The sequence below is a fragment of the Lithobates pipiens genome, unplaced genomic scaffold (genome assembly GCF_037356315.1).
Source record: "Lithobates pipiens isolate NorthernLeopardFrog02 unplaced genomic scaffold, aLitPip1_a1.2 Scaffold_37, whole genome shotgun sequence".
Taxonomy (NCBI): Eukaryota; Metazoa; Chordata; class Amphibia; order Anura; family Ranidae; genus Lithobates; species Lithobates pipiens.
The window spans coordinates 3,060,049-3,079,640 of NW_027507825.1; the positions used below are offsets into that span (position 1 = coordinate 3,060,049).

At 47.4% G+C, this 19,592-nt stretch overlaps 1 protein-coding gene across 1 annotated transcript in view; it reads left to right on the forward strand.

The window, feature by feature from the left end:
- Positions 1–18,265, forward strand: part of SAMD4A (sterile alpha motif domain containing 4A) — a 74,767-nt gene extending 56,502 nt beyond the window's left edge. Inside the window, exon 4 of the mRNA XM_077466814.1 lies at positions 17,994–18,265. Within this exon, the coding sequence (XP_077322940.1) occupies positions 17,994–18,265 (272 nt within the window). The remainder of the gene's footprint in view (positions 1–17,993) is intronic.
- Positions 18,266–19,592: the final 1,327 nt, after the last annotated feature.

Here is a 19,592-nt window from a genome sequence, read left to right on the forward strand (position 1 = left end):
ATGTCACCGCTCTCTAGTGATTGGATAGGCCGCATTCTCAGTGATGTCACCGCTCTCTAGTGATTGGATAGGCTGCATTCTCAGTGATGTCACCGCTCTCTAGTGATTGGATAGGCTGCATTCTCAGTGATGTCACCGCTCTCTAGTGATTGGATAGGCGGCATTCTCAGTGATGGCATCGCTCTCTAGTGATTGGCTAGGCTGCATTCTCAGTAATGTCATCGCTCTCTAGTGATTGGATAGGCTGCATTCTCAGTGATGTCACCGCTCTCTAGTGATTGGATAGGCTCCCTTCTCAGTGATGTCACCTCTCTCATTTTTTTTTTCTGTATGTCCACCTTTGTTCTGTAGCGTTGCACTTCCAGCGCTGAGGTCGTGTTTTGCACCATCCTGAGATCTCCTCCTCAGGACGAGATGATGGACCCCGTAGACCTTTCCAGAAGGATTGATTCTCTGGAATCAAAAATCCTCTTTGAAGTCCAGGGACTTGTGTGTGGATGTCGTATCGGTAATGTAGAGCCGTATAATAAGGATTTGATTACATGCCGGTGCAGCGTTAGTGGTGAGACTCTGAGAGTTGGCTCTGTCCTGGCTCTCTAGGGGGTCCCCATATTTCATGTGAAGAATTAATTAGGATGCCTGGAACCATTTATTGGGCTCCTGATGACGGTATTGGATTGCTGCGATTGATTTTTCCAGCCGCTGCCCAGTTGGCTTTCGCTTTTTGTTGAGTTTTCATCCGATGCTGACATTCTCAACTGCTTTGTTTTTATTTACTCACTGCGTCGGCCAGACGAAACGTCAAGTGCTGCCATGGCACAAATAAGCGTTTTTTATTTGGCATGAACAGTCTTGCTGTGTTTTTTATTTTTTCTTCGGGTTTTTTTTTTTTTTTTTTTAATGGTCATTTGTGGACAATGGGCTTTCTGTATAGCAGATGTTGTATCAGAAGGAATCCCTGTGATCATTTAGATGTGCGTGCAGAAGCATGGTTGGGGGGGGGGGGGGGGCTGCTTAATCCTGTCTTCTCTGATCCTCCCCTTTTGCCAGTGTCCCCATCACATCTCACAGAGCCTTTGGAGTCACTCTGCACGTGCTCAGTCTGGTGTGCATTACTAGAGCATTTTATTTATTTTTTTCTTGGGAACGTGCATGTGATTAGCACAGAGCCAATCAGCACTGTCCAGAAGGTCAGGCGTCATGCAGCCTCATAAGTCAGTCAGCGTAGAATGAAAACTCCTACACGCTTCAACCAGACACTGATAGTCACAAGACTGCTATATAAATTATGCTGATGAGAGGGTGTTTGGCAGTTTATATTTACTAAAATAATTGTGTTTCCATGATCTGTGTACTAAGAGAGCAGATATAGTGAGGGCATGGCTCCTAGGGGGAGCAGATATAGTGAGGGCATGGCTCCTAGGGGGAGCAGATATAGTGAGGGCATGGCTCCTGGGGGGAGCAGATATAGTGAGGGCATGGCTCCTGGGGGGGCAGCAGATATAGTGAGGGCATGGCTCCTGGGGGGAGCAGATATAGTGAGGGCATGGCTCCTGGGGGGGCAGCAGATATAGTGAGGGCATGGCTCCTGGGGGGAGCAGATATAGTGAGGGCATGGCTCCTGGGGGGGCAGCAGATATAGTGAGGGCATGGCTCCTGGGGGGAGCAGATATAGTGAGGGCATGGCTCCTGGGGGGAGCAGATATAGTGAGGGCATGGCTCCTGGGGGGAGCAGATATGGTGAGCGGCAGGCTCCTGGGGGGAGCAGATATAGTGAGCGGCAGGCTCCTGGGGGGAGCAGATATAGTGAGCGGCAGGCTCCTGGGGGGGAGCAGATATAGTGAGCGGCAGGCTCCTGGGGGGGAGCAGATTTAGTGTGGGCATGGCTCCTGGGGGGAGCAGATATAGTGTGGGCATGGCTCCTGGGGGGAGCAGATATAGTGAGGGCATGGCTCCTGGGGGGAGCAGATATGGTGAGCGGCAGGCTCCTGGGGGGAGCAGATATGGTGAGCGGCAGGCTCCTGGGGGGAGCAGATATGGTGAGCGGCAGGCTCCTGGGGGGAGCAGATATGGTGAGCGGCAGGCTCCTGGGGGGAGCAGATATGGTGAGCGGCAGGCTCCTGGGGGGGAGCAGATATGGTGAGCGGCAGGCTCCTGGGGGGGAGCAGATATAGTGAGTGGCAGGCTCCTGGGGGGGAGCAGATATAGTGAGCGGCAGGCTCCTGGGGGGGAGCAGATATAGTGAGCGGCAGGCTCCTGGGGGGGAGCAGATATAGTGAGCGGCAGGCTCCTGGGGGGGAGCAGATATAGTGAGCGGCAGGCTCCTGGGGGGGAGCAGATATAGTGAGCGGCAGGCTCCTGGGGGGGAGCAGATATAGTGAGCGGCAGGCTCCTGGGGGGGAGCAGATATAGTGAGCGGCAGGCTCCTGGGGGGGAGCAGATATAGTGAGCGGCAGGCTCCTGGGGGGGAGCAGATATAGTGAGCGGCAGGCTCCTGGGGGGGAGCAGATATAGTGAGCGGCAGGCTCCTGGGGGGGGAGCAGATATAGTGAGGGCAGGCTCCTGGGGGGGGAGCAGATATAGTGAGCGGCAGGCTCCTGGGGGGGAGCAGATATAGTGAGCGGCAGGCTCCTGGGGGGGAGCAGATATAGTGAGGGCAGGCTCCGGGGTTTAGTAACACTTTAATCAAATCCTCCTACATAAATCATACCTGTTTTATCTCACAACACAGAGCTAAAGGCCCGTACACACGATACGAAAATCGGAAGACAAATTTCGTCCGAACGATCTGCCGATTTTCGGATCGTTAGTGTGGTGCTTCCGAACAGCCAATTCCGTTTATTTGTCCGACAAAAGCTGGATGTGCAGACTATTAAAATTTTTGTCGTACGTCAACTCAACGTCCGGTTTTCATTTAATTTGTGCGGGTTCCGTACGAAAATAATCTTAAGAGCAAGACTGCGCATGCTCGGAAACAAAAGAATACTTACAAAAGTATTCAACGCGTTCCGTCGCTTCTGACGTTGTATTCTGTCATAGGAGAATTTTTGTATTGTGAGTAACCTCTTCATGCAACAAAAAAAAAAACGGACGAACAGTCGTCCGAAAATCAGATTGTGTTTAGGAGGCTTTAGGCTGCATTCACACCTGAGCGCTTTCGGCTCGTAAAACATCTGAACATTCTGTCACCTGAAGCAAAACGCCTGAAGCTCAAAAAAAGTACCAATGTAAAAAATTGTAAAATGCCTATAACCTGCCTAAAAAGAAGCTCCTGTGCTTTTTCTTTTTGAGCTCCAGGCGTTTTTGCTTCAGGTGACAGAACGCTCAGATGTGAACGGGGCCTCTTTTAAATGAACGGGATTTTGCCTGTTGGGTGTTTTTGGAACTTTTGATTTGAGCGTTTTACGAGCTGAAAACGCTCAGGTGTGAACGCAGCCTTAAGCCTCGTACACGCAATCAGATTTTCTGCCTAGGCAGATTACGGGGCGTTTTTTACTGCTTTTTACATTTGTGACCTTTTGGACCTCAAAACACCTGTACAAAAAACACTGTAAAAAAAAAAAAAAAAATGCCCTAAAAAAAACACTCAAACGATATGCTCAGGTGTGAGTGCAGCCTGAGTGTAATCTGAGACCTGAGTGGCGAGAATGGACACCTCCCTTTTACACAATCTCATAGGGAAACCTATAAACCAAAAGTTTTAGAATTATGCTAATACCTGAGATGACTTGCTCAACGGAGTCCAAAATATCAGCAAACTAGTCCAGATTTGAAAGGGTTAATCTCTAGTCCAGGTACACTCAAAACGAGTGGGATCTTGAATCTGTAAACAAAAAAGACAGATGGCGCCCATGCACTTTGTGCCGTTGTTTGTTCATAGGGAAACGTGTAACGCTGAGGCTGTCAAGCACCTGCTGTGTGCTGGAATGTGGGCTGGGATTGCCTGGTGTCCACATCGACTGTCAGAAGTGACTTGTACAGATAGCAGAGGAATGAGAGAGGAAATGTGCCAGAAACCGTGAAATCAGGCCAAAACAGAAGTACAGTTAAATCACACTAGTTTAATAATAAAAGTAAAAAGAACAAACGTAGTAGAAAGTTCAGTAACCGGAACGGATAGTCAGCCAAGCCAGAAGTCAGGGATCAATGTAGCGGAACAGCAAGCAGGATCTGGAGCCCAGAAGGGGTGTCAGCAAAGTAAGTCTTGAACAGGAATGCAGGAGATAGTCTCTGTGATGTTGACGAAGGCAGAGTTCTCTGGACTGGGCGGCTTAAGTAGGCAGGACTGTGACGAGCAGGATCATCAACAGCTGCGTAACTGTGGAGAGATAGGAGCTGGCAGTTAGCCGACAGCTGAGCGGCAGTTCAGAGAAGGAAGGGCTGAGCCCAGCCCGGACGAGATGGAAATAACACTAGGTTCTTTGGATGGAGGTCACATGATGTGCGGGTTCCTCTGGCGATGGGTGGTCTTCAGTTCTGGAGAGTAAATAACACTAGGATCTTTGGATGGAGGTCACATGATGTGCGGGTTCCTCTGGTGGTGGGTGGTCTTCAATTCTGGAGAGTAAATGACACTAGGATCTTTGGATGGAGGTCACATGATGTGCGGGTTCCACTGGTGGTGGGTGGTCTTCAATTCTGGAGAGTAAATGACACTAGGATCTTTGGATGGAGCTCACATGATGTGCGGGTTCCACTGGTGGTGGGTGGTCTTCAATTCTGGAGAGTAAATGACACTAGGATCTTTGGATGGAGGTCACATGATGTGAGGGTTCCACTGGTGGTGGGTGGTCTTCAATTCTGGAGAGTAAATAACACTAGGTTCTTTGGATCAAGCTCACATGATGTCACTGGTGGTGGGTGGTCTTCAATTCTGGAGAGTAAATGACACTAGGATCTTTGGATGGAGGTCACATGATGTGCGGGTTCCACTGGTGGTGGGTGGTCTTCAATTCTGGAGAGTAAATGACACTAGGATCTTTGGATGGAGGTCACATGATGTGCGGGTTCCTCTGGTGGTGGGTGGTCTTCAATTCTGGAGAGTAAATGACACTAGGATCTTTGGATGGAGGTCACATGATGTGCGGGTTCCACTGGTGGTGGGTGGTCTTCAATTCTGGAGAGTAAATGACACTAGGATCTTTGGATGGAGCTCACATGATGTGCGGGTTCCACTGGTGGTGGGTGGTCTTCAATTCTGGAGAGTAAATGACACTAGGATCTTTGGATGGAGGTCACATGATGTGAGGGTTCCACTGGTGGTGGGTGGTCTTCAATTCTGGAGAGTAAATAACACTAGGTTCTTTGGATCAAGCTCACATGATGTGCGGGTTCCACTGGTGGTGGGTGGTCTTCAATTCTGGAGAGTAAATGACACTAGGATCTTTGGATGGAGGTCACATGATGTGCGGGTTCCACTGGTGGTGGGTGGTCTTCAATTCTGGAGAGTAAATGACACTAGGATCTTTGGATGGAGGTCACATGATGTGCGGGTTCCTCTGGTGGTGGGTGGTCTTCAATTCTGGAGAGTAAATGACACTAGGATCTTTGGATGGAGGTCACATGATGTGCGGGTTCCACTGGTGGTGGGTGGTCTTCAATTCTGGAGAGTAAATGACACTAGGATCTTTGGATGGAGCTCACATGATGTGCGGGTTCCACTGGTGGTGGGTGGTCTTCAATTCTGGAGAGTAAATGACACTAGGATCTTTGGATGGAGGTCACACGATGTGCGGGTTCCTCTGGTGGTGGGTGGTCTTCAATTCTGGAGAGTAAATGACACTAGGATCTTTGGATGGAGCTCACATGATGTGCGGGGTTCCACTGGTGGTGGGTGGTCTTCAATTCTGGAGAGTAAATGACACTAGGATCTTTGGATGGAGGTCACATGTGAGGGTTCCTCTGGTGGTGGGTGGTCTTCAATTCTGGAGAGTAAATAACACTAGGTTCTTTGGATTGAGCTCACATGATGTGCGGGTTCCACTGGTGGTGGGTGGTCTTCAATTCTGGAGAGTAACACTAGGATCTTTGGATGGAGGTCACATGATGTGAAGGTTCCTCTGGCGGTGGGTGGTCTTCAATTCTGGAGAGTAAATAACACTAGGTTCTTTGGATTGAGCTCACATGATGTGCGGGTTCCACTGGTGGTGGGTGGTCTTCAATTCTGGAGAGTAACACTAGGATCTTTGGATGGAGGTCACATGATGTGAAGGTTCCTCTGGCGGTGGGTGGTCTTCAATTCTGGAGAGTAAATAACACTAGGTTCTTTGGATTGAGCTCACATGATGTGCGGGTTCCACTGGTGGTGGGTGGTCTTCAATTCTGGAGAGTAACACTAGGATCTTTGGATGGAGGTCACATGATGTGAAGGTTCCTCTGGCGGTGGGTGGTCTTCAATTCTGGAGAGTAAATAACACTAGGATCTTTGGATGGAGGTCACACGATGTGCGGGTTCCTCTGGTGGTGGGTGGTCTTCAATTCTGGAGAGTAAATAACACTAGGATCTTTGGATGGAGGTCACACGATGTGCGGGTTCCACTGGTGGTGGGTGGTCTTCAATTCTGGAGAGTAACACTAGGATCTTTGGATGGAGGTCACATGATGTGAAGGTTCCTCTGGCGGTGGGTGGTCTTCAATTCTGGAGAGTAAATAACACTAGGTTCTTTGGATTGAGCTCACATGATGTGCGGGTTCCACTGGTGGTGGGTGGTCTTCAATTCTGGAGAGTAACACTAGGATCTTTGGATGGAGGTCACATGATGTGAAGGTTCCTCTGGCGGTGGGTGGTCTTCAATTCTGGAGAGTAAATAACACTAGGTTCTTTGGATTGAGCTCACATGATGTGCGGGTTCCACTGGTGGTGGGTGGTCTTCAATTCTGGAGAGTAACACTAGGATCTTTGGATGGAGGTCACATGATGTGAAGGTTCCTCTGGCGGTGGGTGGTCTTCAATTCTGGAGAGTAAATAACACTAGGATCTTTGGATGGAGGTCACACGATGTGCGGGTTCCACTGGTGGTGGGTGGTCTTGAATCCCTGGAGAATACCACGTGATGTACTGACCTGCCGCAGTTCTGTTTTTAGCTTTCTCCTGTAACCTCAAGTTGGCATGATGACATACCTCTACGGGGCAGGCAACCTCGGAACGCTAGCTGTGGCGAGACTACAAACCCCATGAAACATTGCAGGACTGACGGCCACACGCATGGCGTCCAGTAGGTGAGGCGCAATGGGATTGTATTCTTACCACAACTGGAGTGCCAGGGTTGCCTATCCTGCTGGTTAGGTGATCCAAACAACACAAAACAATCTGCTGTGCTCAGGAGCTTGGTCCATGTGCAAGTGGTGTAGCCCAACCCTTTGGATAAAATATGGAACGTCCAATGTCTTGCTGCCCTCCTCAGAACAGTGGGTGTTCTTAAAGAAGGAACCAGATGGCATCTCAAAAGGCCATTTGCGATGCCATCTGGTTCCTCCTAATACCCGCTCCAGGTTGCAGGTGTCCAGAAGACACGGTTTCCGAATTCTTGGAGCAATTAAGCTGCCTTTTGTTTTTTAAGTTTTTGTTTTGTGAGTATGATTCTTGCTTTTATTATTTTAAATAAATGTTATCTTTGGTAATGCACAAGGTCGGTGCACCCTCCCTCTTTTTCTATATGGTTGGTTGGGTGATGCTGGGCATCATTTAACCTGAATGTGGGCTGATGCTGGACAACGTGCCTACCCTGCTCTACAGAGTTGGTTGGGTGGGTGATGCTGGGCATCATTTAACCTGGAAGAGGTCTGACGCTAGACAACAGGCATTAAATCTATGAAGGACCGCCTTGGATATAGGGCTAGTAATACACTTATGCCGCATACAGACGACCGGACTTTCCAGCTGAGTTCTGACCGACTTTCCAAATGAACGGACTTGGCCACACACAATCGCATCAAAGTCCGAGGGATTCGAACGTGATGACGTACGACTGGACTAGAATAAGGAAGTTCATAGCCAGTAGCCAGTAGCCAATAGCTGCCCTATCGTCGGTTTTCGTCTGCTGGACCAGCATACAGACGAGCGGATTTCTCCATAGGGACTGGGTCCGGTGGAGTTCCGGCGCAAAAATTTGAAACCTGTTCTATTGCTCAAGTCCTTCAGATTTTTGGACAGCAAAGGTCCGATGGAGCCCACACACGATCAAATTTTCTGACGGATTCGTTCCGTCGGACCTTTGCTGTCGAGGTTTGGTCGTGTGTACGCGCCATTGGGTTGCTTTTTTGTTTTTAAATAACTGCTAGGCTGCGTATTTCGTAAGTTCCTGGGCTTTAAAGAATGAATGTTAAAATTTGGGCACAAGTCAAGTTGCGAGAGGTCATTGCCCCCATTACTTTTACATTTTTAGCATCGGTTCCCTTTTTTAAATATGACCCAGAACCTCCGCTAATGACACAGAAGGGACTGGGATATAGGCGCACCCACAGCGCGATGGCAGGCCAAGAGCGCTTACATGGGGGCTGCGAGAAGTCCGTGTTCTGGGACTTTGTTGTTCTGTTCCTATGCTACTAAAGGCTGTTTGGATGACTTCATTCTCAGGCCGGTGCCAAGCCCACAAAGGCTGAGCCTCTTGGCCTCCGAGGCCTGAAGACATTATACAACGGATGTTGCTTGCGTGCAGCAGTTGTAAATCAGCCGCTGGAACCAAACCTCGCGTTACATAATTCAATACAGACATGCTTCGCCGTTGTGGATTTTACTACAAAACGGAGCCCAGATTTCACTGGGTGACGCCCCCCCCCCCCTTCCTTTTTTTTTTTTTTTCACATCTCTGGGTGGGGGGGGGGAAGGACTGATTGCCACAAAAGTTTTCTTACAACCTGGTTTAGATAACCACTGGAGACGTATTCTGCTGTGGCCTATCCTCCCCCCGAAGCTGATGGAGTGCACAAGTGGGTGGTTGGCATGACTGGGTCTTGGTTACCACCATAGCTGGCTGTTGACTTTTGTTGCTTCTCCTGGATGACCTGCCACCTGAAGGGTTGTTTTCCAAGAATATTTTTTTCTAATGGCTCAGTTTTTAGATGGGTCCCGATGATGATGAGCGTGTTTTACTACCGTCCATCTTCCCCCGACGCTGATGGAGAGCACATGTGGCTATAGTTGGCTTTTGACCTTTTGTCGCCTCTCCTGGATACCCTCATCCTCCTGGGGAAGTTGTCCAAGCACAGGTGACCTGCCATCTGTTGGGTTAGTTTCCAACAAAAATGTTTTCTTTTATGTTCAGTTTAGATGGGCTCTGGCATATTTTACTACCATCACCTGGGGCTGATGGCGCTTGTGGGCAGTCAGCAGGTATTGAATTGGTTAGTGCTGTAGCTGGCTGTTGCTTCACCTGGATGCCCTCACCCCCTTCCAGGAAAGTTGTTGTCCAGGCACAGGTGACCTGCCACCAGGAGGGTTGATTTCCAACAAAAAAATGGTGGTTGGTTGGCCGCTGTGGTATTGGTTAATGGTTAACACCATAAATGGATTTTGTCTTCTGTTACTACTTCTCCTGTGTGCCCTCATTTCTTTACCGATACGTTATCCAAGCACGGGTCACCTGACTTCTGGAGAATTCCCCCCCCCCCCCCCCTAAAAAAAAAAATAAATAAATCTTAATTTGGTTTAGATTTAGGTCCTGATGGCATATTCCACTGCCTTCCACCCTCCCCCGGGGATGATAGATCGCACGTGTGGGTGGTTGGCAGGATTGGGACTTGGTTACCGCTATAGCTGACTGTTGCTTTTCCCGGATGCCCTCATCCCCTTCTAGGAAAGCTGTGCAAGCACAGGTGACCTGTTACCTTAAAGGCCAAGTTCACTTTTTTTCCCCTAAATTGCAGCTCCCTTAGCCACCAATATAGCGTTCGTGTACGTATTTAAAAAAAAAAAAAAAAAAATCAAAGCTTTCCATAAAATCTACAGACACGTGCCTTGCTGTCCTACATCCATGATTCCAAACGTATCTATTGCTTCCATCTTACGTCCTTACAGACTAGAGGTCATGACACAGGAAGGAGTTGACCAGCTGACCTCGTTGGCACACGCCCTGCATCATCCACCCTCCCATTCCCAGGTGCACGTTTTTTTTAACCACTTAGCAACCGGCCCATAGCCGAATGACAGCTACAGGGCGGTTGGTTAACTCCGGGAGGGCATACTATGACATCCTCCCAGAATTTTGCGCTCACCCCCTTGGGGAAGCGCACCCTAGAACACCCGTGACCGCTGGGTCCTGATCGTGGCCGTTTACCACGTGATCTCGCCGTCAAATGACGGAGCATTTCACTTGTAAACGGCGTCATGGCGGCACGGAGCTTGGTGCGTTTTTTTTTTTGTTTTTTTTTTTTGTTTTTTTTTTTAGCACAGCCCATTTAAATCGGCGGGCTTCCCTATGCGTGTCACAAGAAAAAACGAGCCACAAAACGTTCGCTCCCCACTATGCTAGATGTGAATGGGGCCTGAAAGGGAAATTGGTACGAGAACAATGAGGCTCCAGTCATATCTGTGCGTTTCCTTGCGTTTCAGACATGTGTTGCACCAAAAATCACAGTAAAAAACACACCAAGCTCCACTCAAAAAAAATAAATAAATTCCGAAGCTTCTTTGAGGCGATTGCTGTGTGTGGGGCGGCCCATTCAGGTGGGTGGGCTGCCCTATGTGTGATGAGTGAAAATGTTCCAAAACCCCTCCCCCACCTCGCTTAAAAACAAAAAAAAAATGCATGTGGGTATGCGAGTTGTGAACGGGGCATGACAGCTCAAAGTTTTTGTCCACTCCCTCCTATGTACTTTTATATAGATCACCATACACTATGCAATCTGTGTATTTAGTGAGAAGGATGATGATCACTGATTGCATTTCATTTAAAAAAAATGTGCACCTGGGAATGGGAGGGAGGATGATGCAGGGCGTGTGCCAATGAGGTCAGCTGGTCATCTCCTTCCTGTGCCATGACCTCTAGTTTGTAAGGAAGTAAGATGGAAGCAATAGATACGTTTGGAATCATGGATGCAGGACAGTAAGGTACGCGTCTGTGAATTTTATGGAAAGCTTTGATGTTTTTGCAAAAAAAGTACATGAATGCTCTATTGGTGCATAGGGGAGCTGGAATTTAGGGGGGGGGGGGGGAAAGGTTTACTTAACCTTAGCCTTCGAGGTTTGATTTCCCACATAAAATATTTCTTATGGCTTGGTTAAGATGGGCCCTGTTGGCGTATTCTGCTACTATCCGTCCTGGGGCTGATGAAGAGCGCAGGTGGGCTTTTAGCAGGTGTGGCATTGGTTGGTGCCATAGCTGGCTTTTTGACTTATTTTGCTTCCCCCAGATATCCTCCTCTCTTACCAGGGAAAGTTGTCCAAGCGTAGGTGGCCTGCCACTTACACCAGGGGTGGGCAAATTACGATGCCGGAGCCTTCTCCTTGTAATAACTAGTGAACCAGGCAAGGGCAAGGGCAACAAAGCTATTAGTTATGTGATCTTAGTTATGAGGAAAGGGTGTGAGCTCTGAACTTATTCTCTCTGGAGAAGAGACGCCTGAGAGGGGATATGATTTCATTATCTAAATACAGGACTGGTGACCCCACAATATATAAATACCGGACTGGTGACCCCACAATATATAAATACCAGACTGGTGACCCCACAATATATAAATACCAGACTGGTGACCCCACAATATATAAATACCAGACTGGTGACCCCACAATAGGGAGAACATTTTTTCCGCAGGAGGGAGTTTAACAAGACTCGTGGCCACTCATTAAAATTAGAAGAAAAGAGGTTTAACCTTAAACTACGTAGAAGGTTCTTTACTGTAAGAGCGGCAAGGATGTGGAATTCCCTTCCACAGGCGGTGGTCTCAGCAGGGGGGCATCGATAGTTTCAAGAAACTATTAGATGATCACCTGAACGACTGCAACATACATGATACACAATGTAATACTGACATATAATCGCACACATGGGTTGGGCTTGATGGACTTTTTTTTCAACCTCGCCTACTATGTAACCTCAAAAATGAGGCAGCGGGTCTCCTTTTTGGTTACCTGGCTCCTGGGATTTGTTCCGCCCTGACCTAAGCCGCATGGGCAGTGCCAGTGACTGTAGCCTATAGACATTGGTGACTGAGTCGGTGTCATGGGAACACCATTCGGCAGATTTGCAGCTGGTCTGATGTAGGCCCGACCCCATTTACCATAAGGGCTCTTTCAGAAAAATGGGCAGCTGAGCCATGGTTTTACCGCACACCTACACTGTAACATTACAGTTGGACGGCGCTGATTAGTTGGCTGTTTTTTTTTTTTTTTTTTATTGTTTCCATTAATCGGCTAATCGCCTTTAAAAAAAAAAAAAAAAAAAAAAGAAGAAGAAAAAAAGTGTGGTGTATAATTTTGTTTATATATAAAGTTTAAAAAAAGGCAATTTATTCCTAAATATACGCAGGGAAAACTATAAATCGCCAACTATATGGTTAGGGAGTAAAATCTTTAATCTACTCTGAGAATAACAGACATAATAGATATACTGTATATACTATTAGAGGGGCTGTAGTGTGTGTGTGTGTGTGTGTGTGTGTGTGTGTATATACTATTAGAGGGGATACATACTGTATATAAGAGGAGATATATACTATTAGAGGATATATACTGTATATACTATTAGAGGGGCTATATTGTGTATATACTATTAGAGGGGATATATACTGTATATAAGAGGAGATATATAATATTAGAGGGGCTATATTGTGTGTGTGTGTGTGTGTGTGTGTATGTATATGTATATATGTGTGTGTGTGTGTGTGTGTATATATGTGTATATGTATGTATGTGTGTGTGTATATATATATATATATGAGGAGGTATGTGTACACACACACTATGGTATTAGAGGATATATACTGTATATACTATTAGAGGAGATATATGGTTAGGGAGGAAAGTCTTTAATCCACTTTGAGAATAACAGACAGAGAGAGAGATACTGTATATACCATTGGAGGAGATATACTGTATATACTATTAGAGGCTAGATGAACTACGGTATATTTACTGTTATGCCGCGTACACACAATAAAATTGTCCGGCGTACTTAGTCCGCCGAAATGCATTTCATCGGACAATTCGATCGTGTGTGTGGGCTTCAGCGGACTTTCTCAGCGTAAACTTGGGTTTCAGCGGACAATACGTTCGTCAGTGTGCTAGTCCGGCGGACTAAGAATGACGCATGCTCAGAAGCAAGCACGAGAAGGAAGCTATTGGCTACTGGCTATTGAACTTCCTTTTTCTAGTCCCGTCGTACGCGCTGTACGTCATCACGCTAGCAAACGCCGGACTTTCTGTGTGTCCGTGTGCGGCCAAGTTCGTTCGGTAGAAAGTCCACCGGACTATCCGCCGGATTGTTTGCCGGACTAAGTACGCCGGACAATTCGATCGTGTGTACACGGCATTAGAGTGTATATACTATTAGAGGGGACATACTGTATATACTATTGGAGGGCATATACACTATGAGGAGATGTAATGTATATACTATTGGAGGGCATATATACTATGAGGAGATATAATGTATATACTATTAGAGGGGATATATACTATGAGGCGATATAATGTATATACCAGTGATGGAGAACGCGTGGCACGCGTGCCGCTGCCGGCACGCCAAGCCGCCTCTGAAGGCACGCAGTGACAACACCGTTAATTCGTCCGCTCCCGCGAACTACATGTCCCACAGTCCTCTGGGATAGCTGTGATGCGTCCGAGTGGGCATGGCGCATGCTCTGAGCGCTGAAGCCACGCCCCCATTCTAGAACATCTGACGCACCTGTTGACGTGCCTGCGTGGGAAATCGCCTGACACACGGAGGACACCAGCGGAGCCTCACCCTACCCCACACTGACTTCAACAACAAAAAAGTGAGTTTTATAACCAATTGCCGACCGGGCCATAGCCAAAAGATGGCTACAGCACGGTCGGCTTATTCTGGGAGGGCGTCCATGGACGCCCTCCCAGAATCTTGCTCCCGCGTGCCCTACAGTGTGAGGGGTGAGGGGAAGAGGGAGAGAGATGCAATTCTATGCCCATACTATTCAATATTCTTTCAATACTCTGCAGTACCCTGCCCATACTCTGCAATACCCTGCCCATACTATGCAATACTCTGCAGTACCCTGACAATACTCTGCAGTACCCTGACAATACTCTGCAGTACCCTGCCCATACTATGCAATACTCTGCAGTACCCTGCCCATACTATGCAATACTCTGCAGTACCCTGGCCATACTCTGCAGTACCCTGCCCATACTATGCAATATTCTGCAGTACCCTGCCCATACTATGCTATACTCTGCAGTACCCTGACAATACTATGCAATACTCTGCAGTACCCTGCCCATACTATGCAATACTCTGCAGTACCCTGCCCATACTATGCAATACTCTGCAGTACCCTGCCCATACTATGCAATACTCTGCAGTACCCTGCCCATACTATGCAATACCCTGCAGTACCCTGCCCATACTATGCAATACCCTGCAGTACCCTGCCCATACTATGCAATACTCTGCAGTACCCTGCCCATACTATGCAATACTCTGCAGTACCCTGTCCATACTATGCAATACTCTGCAGTACCCTGGCCATACTCTGCAGTACCCTGTCCATACTATGCAATACTCTGCAGTACCCTGGCCATACTCTGCAGTACCCTGTGCGTACTATGCAATATTCTGCAGTACCCTGTGCGTACTATGCAATATTCTGCAGTACCCTGTGCGTACTATGCAATATTCTGCAGTACCCTGTGCGTACTATGCAATACTCTGCAGTACCCTGTCCGTACTATGCAATACTCTGCAGTACCCTGTCCATACTATGCCATACTCTGCAGTACCCTGGCCATACTCTGCAGTACCCTGGCCATACTCTGCAGTACCCTGGCCATACTCTGCAGTACCCTGGCCATACTCTGCAGTACCCTGGCCGTACTCTGCAATACTCTGCAGTACCCTGTCCGTACTCTGCAATACTCTGCAGTACCCTGTCCGTACTATGCAATACTCTGCAGTACCCTGTCCGTACTATGCAATACTCTGCAGTACCCTGCCCGTACTATGCAATACTCTGCAGTACCCTGCCCGTACTATGCAATACTCTGCAGTACCCTGCCCGTACTATGCAATACTCTGCAGTACCCTGCCCGTACTATGCAATACTCTGCAGTACCCTGTCCGTACTATGCAATACTCTGCAGTACCCTGCCCGTACTATGCAATACTCTGCAGTACCCTGCCCATACTATGCAATACTCTGCAATACCCTGCCCATACTATGCAATACTCTGCAATACCCTGCCCATACTATGCAGTACCCTGTCCATACCATGCAATACTCTGCAGTACCCTGCCCATACCATGCAATACTCTGCAGTACCCTGCCCATACTCTGCGATACTCTGCAGTACCTTGCCCATACTATGCAATACCCTGCAGTACCCTGCCCGTACTATGCAATACTCTGCAGTACCCTGCCCGTACTATGCAATACTCTGCAGTACCCTGCCCGTACTATGCAATACTCTGCAGTACCCTGCCCGTACTATGCAATACTCTGCAGTACCCTGCCCATACTATGCAATACTCTGCAGTACCTCTGTTATTGTGTTTTTTTCTTTTTAATCAAAAGCTGTTAATTAGTTTGGACAACTGTACGAATTGTTTTTTCTAAACTAAAACCTTGTTATTCAGGTTTAATTGCAGTGTTGGCACTTTGAAAAAAATAAGTCGTTTTGGTTTGCAGTTTGGGCACTCGGGCTCAAAAAGGTTCGCCATCACTGGTATATACTATAAGCCCTTGTACACACGGTCGGACATTCTGCCAACCAAATCCGTTGGATTTTGTCCGACGGATTTTGTCCGAAACTGTTGCATACACACGGTCGGACAAAGTTGTTGGAAATTCCGATCGTTCAGAACGTGATGACGTTATTTCGTTACGACGGGGCTACGTTCAGGCTAGTAGCCAATAGCTTTGGTCTAGGAATTTGATCTGAGCATGCGTGGCACTTTGTCCGATCGGAATTCTCTACACATGATAGCACAAAGTCCGATCGGACCAGTTTGTCGTAAAATATTTCCAACAAGTTGGAAAATTGGGTCCAACGGATATTCCGATGGAATCAGTCCGATGCAGACCACACACAGTCGGAATATCCGACAAAACGGTCCGATAGGACACATTCCGTCAGAATCTCCGACCGTGTGTACAAGGGCTTAGAGGGGATATATACTATTGGAGGGGAGATATACTGTATATGCTATTAGAGGAGATGTATATCTCCTCATAATATATACAGTATATGCAGTAGATATGCCCTATAATATATGTATTTAGTATTTAGAGGGCATATAGTGTATATACTATGAGGGGAGATATATATATATAATTTTAAATATTAGAAGGTGAATCTGGTAAATATCAGACCAAATTTTTTTTATTTAAAGAAAAAAAAAAGTTAGACTGTTTTTGCAGATTTTCACACATAATTATAATATATTATATGCCGGACATACAAAAACAATGTCTTCCTTCAACAAAAAAAAAATGTCGTTTTTTATGAACGTTCCTTCGATTTTATAATCGTTATTGGGGGTCAAATCGGCGTTTGTTTTCAAGCTCAGTGATGGGAAAATTTAGAAAATGATAGAAAATGTCTCGGTGGAAGGAATTTTAGGACAGTGGATGTGGTTTTCAGTCAGAAATTGACATTCATTTTAAAACTGATAAAAACAAGTAAAAATTTTGAATGAACAAAGATTTTTCGTCTGAATATTCTCATCTGAAAATTGATCGGTGTGTCCAGCATGTAAGGCTCGGTACACCTATGCAGTTTGCTTTTCATCAGTTTTATGCGGTGCTTTTTGCTGTGTGTGTTCATTTTTGCGCGTTTGATTTTGTTGCGATTTTTGCTTTTTTTGCTTATTTTTTATGCCTTTTTTTTTTTTATTTTTTTTTTTTCGTCCAATTTTAAAAATACAAAATACAAACTGCTGCAAAAATGCATTGCATGCCTTTCTGCAGCTTCTCCATTGAAGTATATTGAACCAAAAAAGCACAGTTTTGCTCTGGAAAGGGTCATAGACCGCCACCGTTGACGCAGGACAGGGGACCGCCACCGTTGACGCAGGACAGGGGACCGCCACCGTTGACGCAGGACAGGGGACCGCCACCGTTGACGCAGGACAGGGGACCGCCACCGTTGACGCAGGACAGGGGACCGCCACCGTTGACCCAAAGGCTAATATCCGTTTTTGGCCGGACTCGCTATTTAAATGTCCATTCTAGTGAAAAACAGTCGATGTCGATGGTGCAGAGCAAAATTGCAAGAAGGGAATGATGTGCGACGTTGCAACTTGCAACAATCTGTTAGGTCCCGGTGACCGGAGTAGATGGGGAGTCCGGCACCACCTACCGCTTTGCAGGAAATATAGAGCTGAGGCTGTAACTTATAATAAAGCGTAAGTTCACTTTTTCAGAACAAATGAAAAGATGAATTAACACCGCAACCCCCCCCCTCTCTTCAGGACCCATGTAGCGGTCTGGATATTTTAAATCCCACTTTTTTTTTTCCCCAGGATGGATCAGAGTGATTCCAATTGGTCAAAGCGGTCACGTGGCACCACTAACCAATCAGAATCTCTCCAATCTGTCCCGTTCACTGGAATTGGGGCTTAATTTGTCACTTATTTTAAAGCCCATGTGAATAGACATGCATGGGGTGACGGCGCTGCTGTGCCATTTCACTGAAGCGTTGTCACCATATTACAGGAAGTGGAAAATCACATATTTAAACACTGTAAAATCCAAGGTTTGTACCTGCACGTTAGTGGTTTTTATGTATAGGTGACTTCATCTCCCCTTCTTTGGACGTTTTGAAAAATTAACCTTTATTTTTTTTTATTTTATTTTCACAGTTCTCTCAGGGCAGACGCATCACAGCCCCCTGAAACGGTCGGTGTCTCTCACGCCCCCCATGAACGTGCCAAACCAGCCCCTCGGACACGGCTGGATGTCTCACGAGGACTTGCGGGCCAGAGGATCGCAGGGCGTCCCGTCTGATCACGCCCCCCTGTCGCCGCAGAGCAGCGTGGCCTCGTCGGGGAGCGGCGGCAGCGAGCACTTGGAAGACCCGTCCTCTACGCGTAACACATTCCAAGACGAGGGGAGCGGCATGAAAGGTGAGTGAAGGCGGCTTCAGCGGTGGCCCTTCTAGCCCAGGTCTGTCTTCTCTGCTAGGCATTGAAGGGAATGACACGGGGGGGGGGGCCGAGTAGGAGGGTCAGCGGAGGGTCGTCCCCGGCCAGACATGATAGTCAGCATTTTACAATTTTTTTTTTTTTTTTCTTCCAATGCTAAAAATAAAAAAGGCCTGGTTAGGACTGTAACTTTTAAAGCCAAAAAACAGTCATTTAAACTGTTGGGCCCCCTGAGTTCCCATAGGGCAAACCCCCCCCCCCCCCCATCCCCCAGGCTTATTAGAACAATTCTTGCTCTACACCCAACATTTTGGGTTTACTGCAGGTCTCTTACTTTCATATTAAAAATACATTGTAGACAATGTACAATATGTATGTTTGTGCTCCGCCCCCACGTGTGTCGTGCTGATTGACCCCACAGCTTACATAAAGCTGAGCAGGTGGAGCTCTAATGGCAGTATGGGGTGTTTTTTTCTCTGTACACGTCTGGCATGATAAAAATTGACCCTGCAGCTGCGTTTGTTACAGAATTGCTAAAACCGGTAAATGTGATTTCCCCACATCTGCGATTTTTATTTTTCTGTACGGGAGCTGGTCCCGGATAAATGCACACAGTGCGGGGGAGGGGGGGGGGGGGCTGCTGACCGATTGCTTGGCGTGTAGCGTCTGCAGACACAACATTAATCGAATGTGTTTTAGCTTCAAGTGGCAGATTTACTGTTTATCGAACGTTTCCAGACGGCACAGGTGGGCGGTGGGGGGTGGGGGGGGTGTTCATGCAAGGACAACCAATACCTAAATCATCGCAAATCTTTCCCGCCATTTCAGCAGTTATGGAAGAACTCCGCAGGAAGGATTTCTAGAATTATCTTCTGCTTTGGGAAAATGTAAAGGAAAAAAAATCTATTCTCTTCCATCCCCTGTGGCGGTAAAAGGGCCCCCCCCCCCAACCACACACACCACACCCCCCCCCCCCCACACACACACACACACACCACCCCCAAACACACCCCCCCACACACGTTCCAACCCCGGACAGGTTATAGCATGGATTATCTGGGTACAATGAATAAGAGTACCGATTTTTCTTTCTTCCTTCTCCCTTCTTCCTTCTTCTCCCTTCTTCCTTCTTCTCCCTTCTCCCTTCTTCTCCCTTCTTCTCCCTTCTTCCTTCTTCTCCCTTCTTCCTTCTTCTCCCTTCTTCCTTCTTCTCCCTTCTTCCTTCTTCTCCCTTCTTCCTTCTTCTCCCTTCTTCCTTCTTCTCCCTTCTTCCTTCTTCTCCCTTCTTCTTTCTTCTCCCTTCTCCCTTCTTTCTTC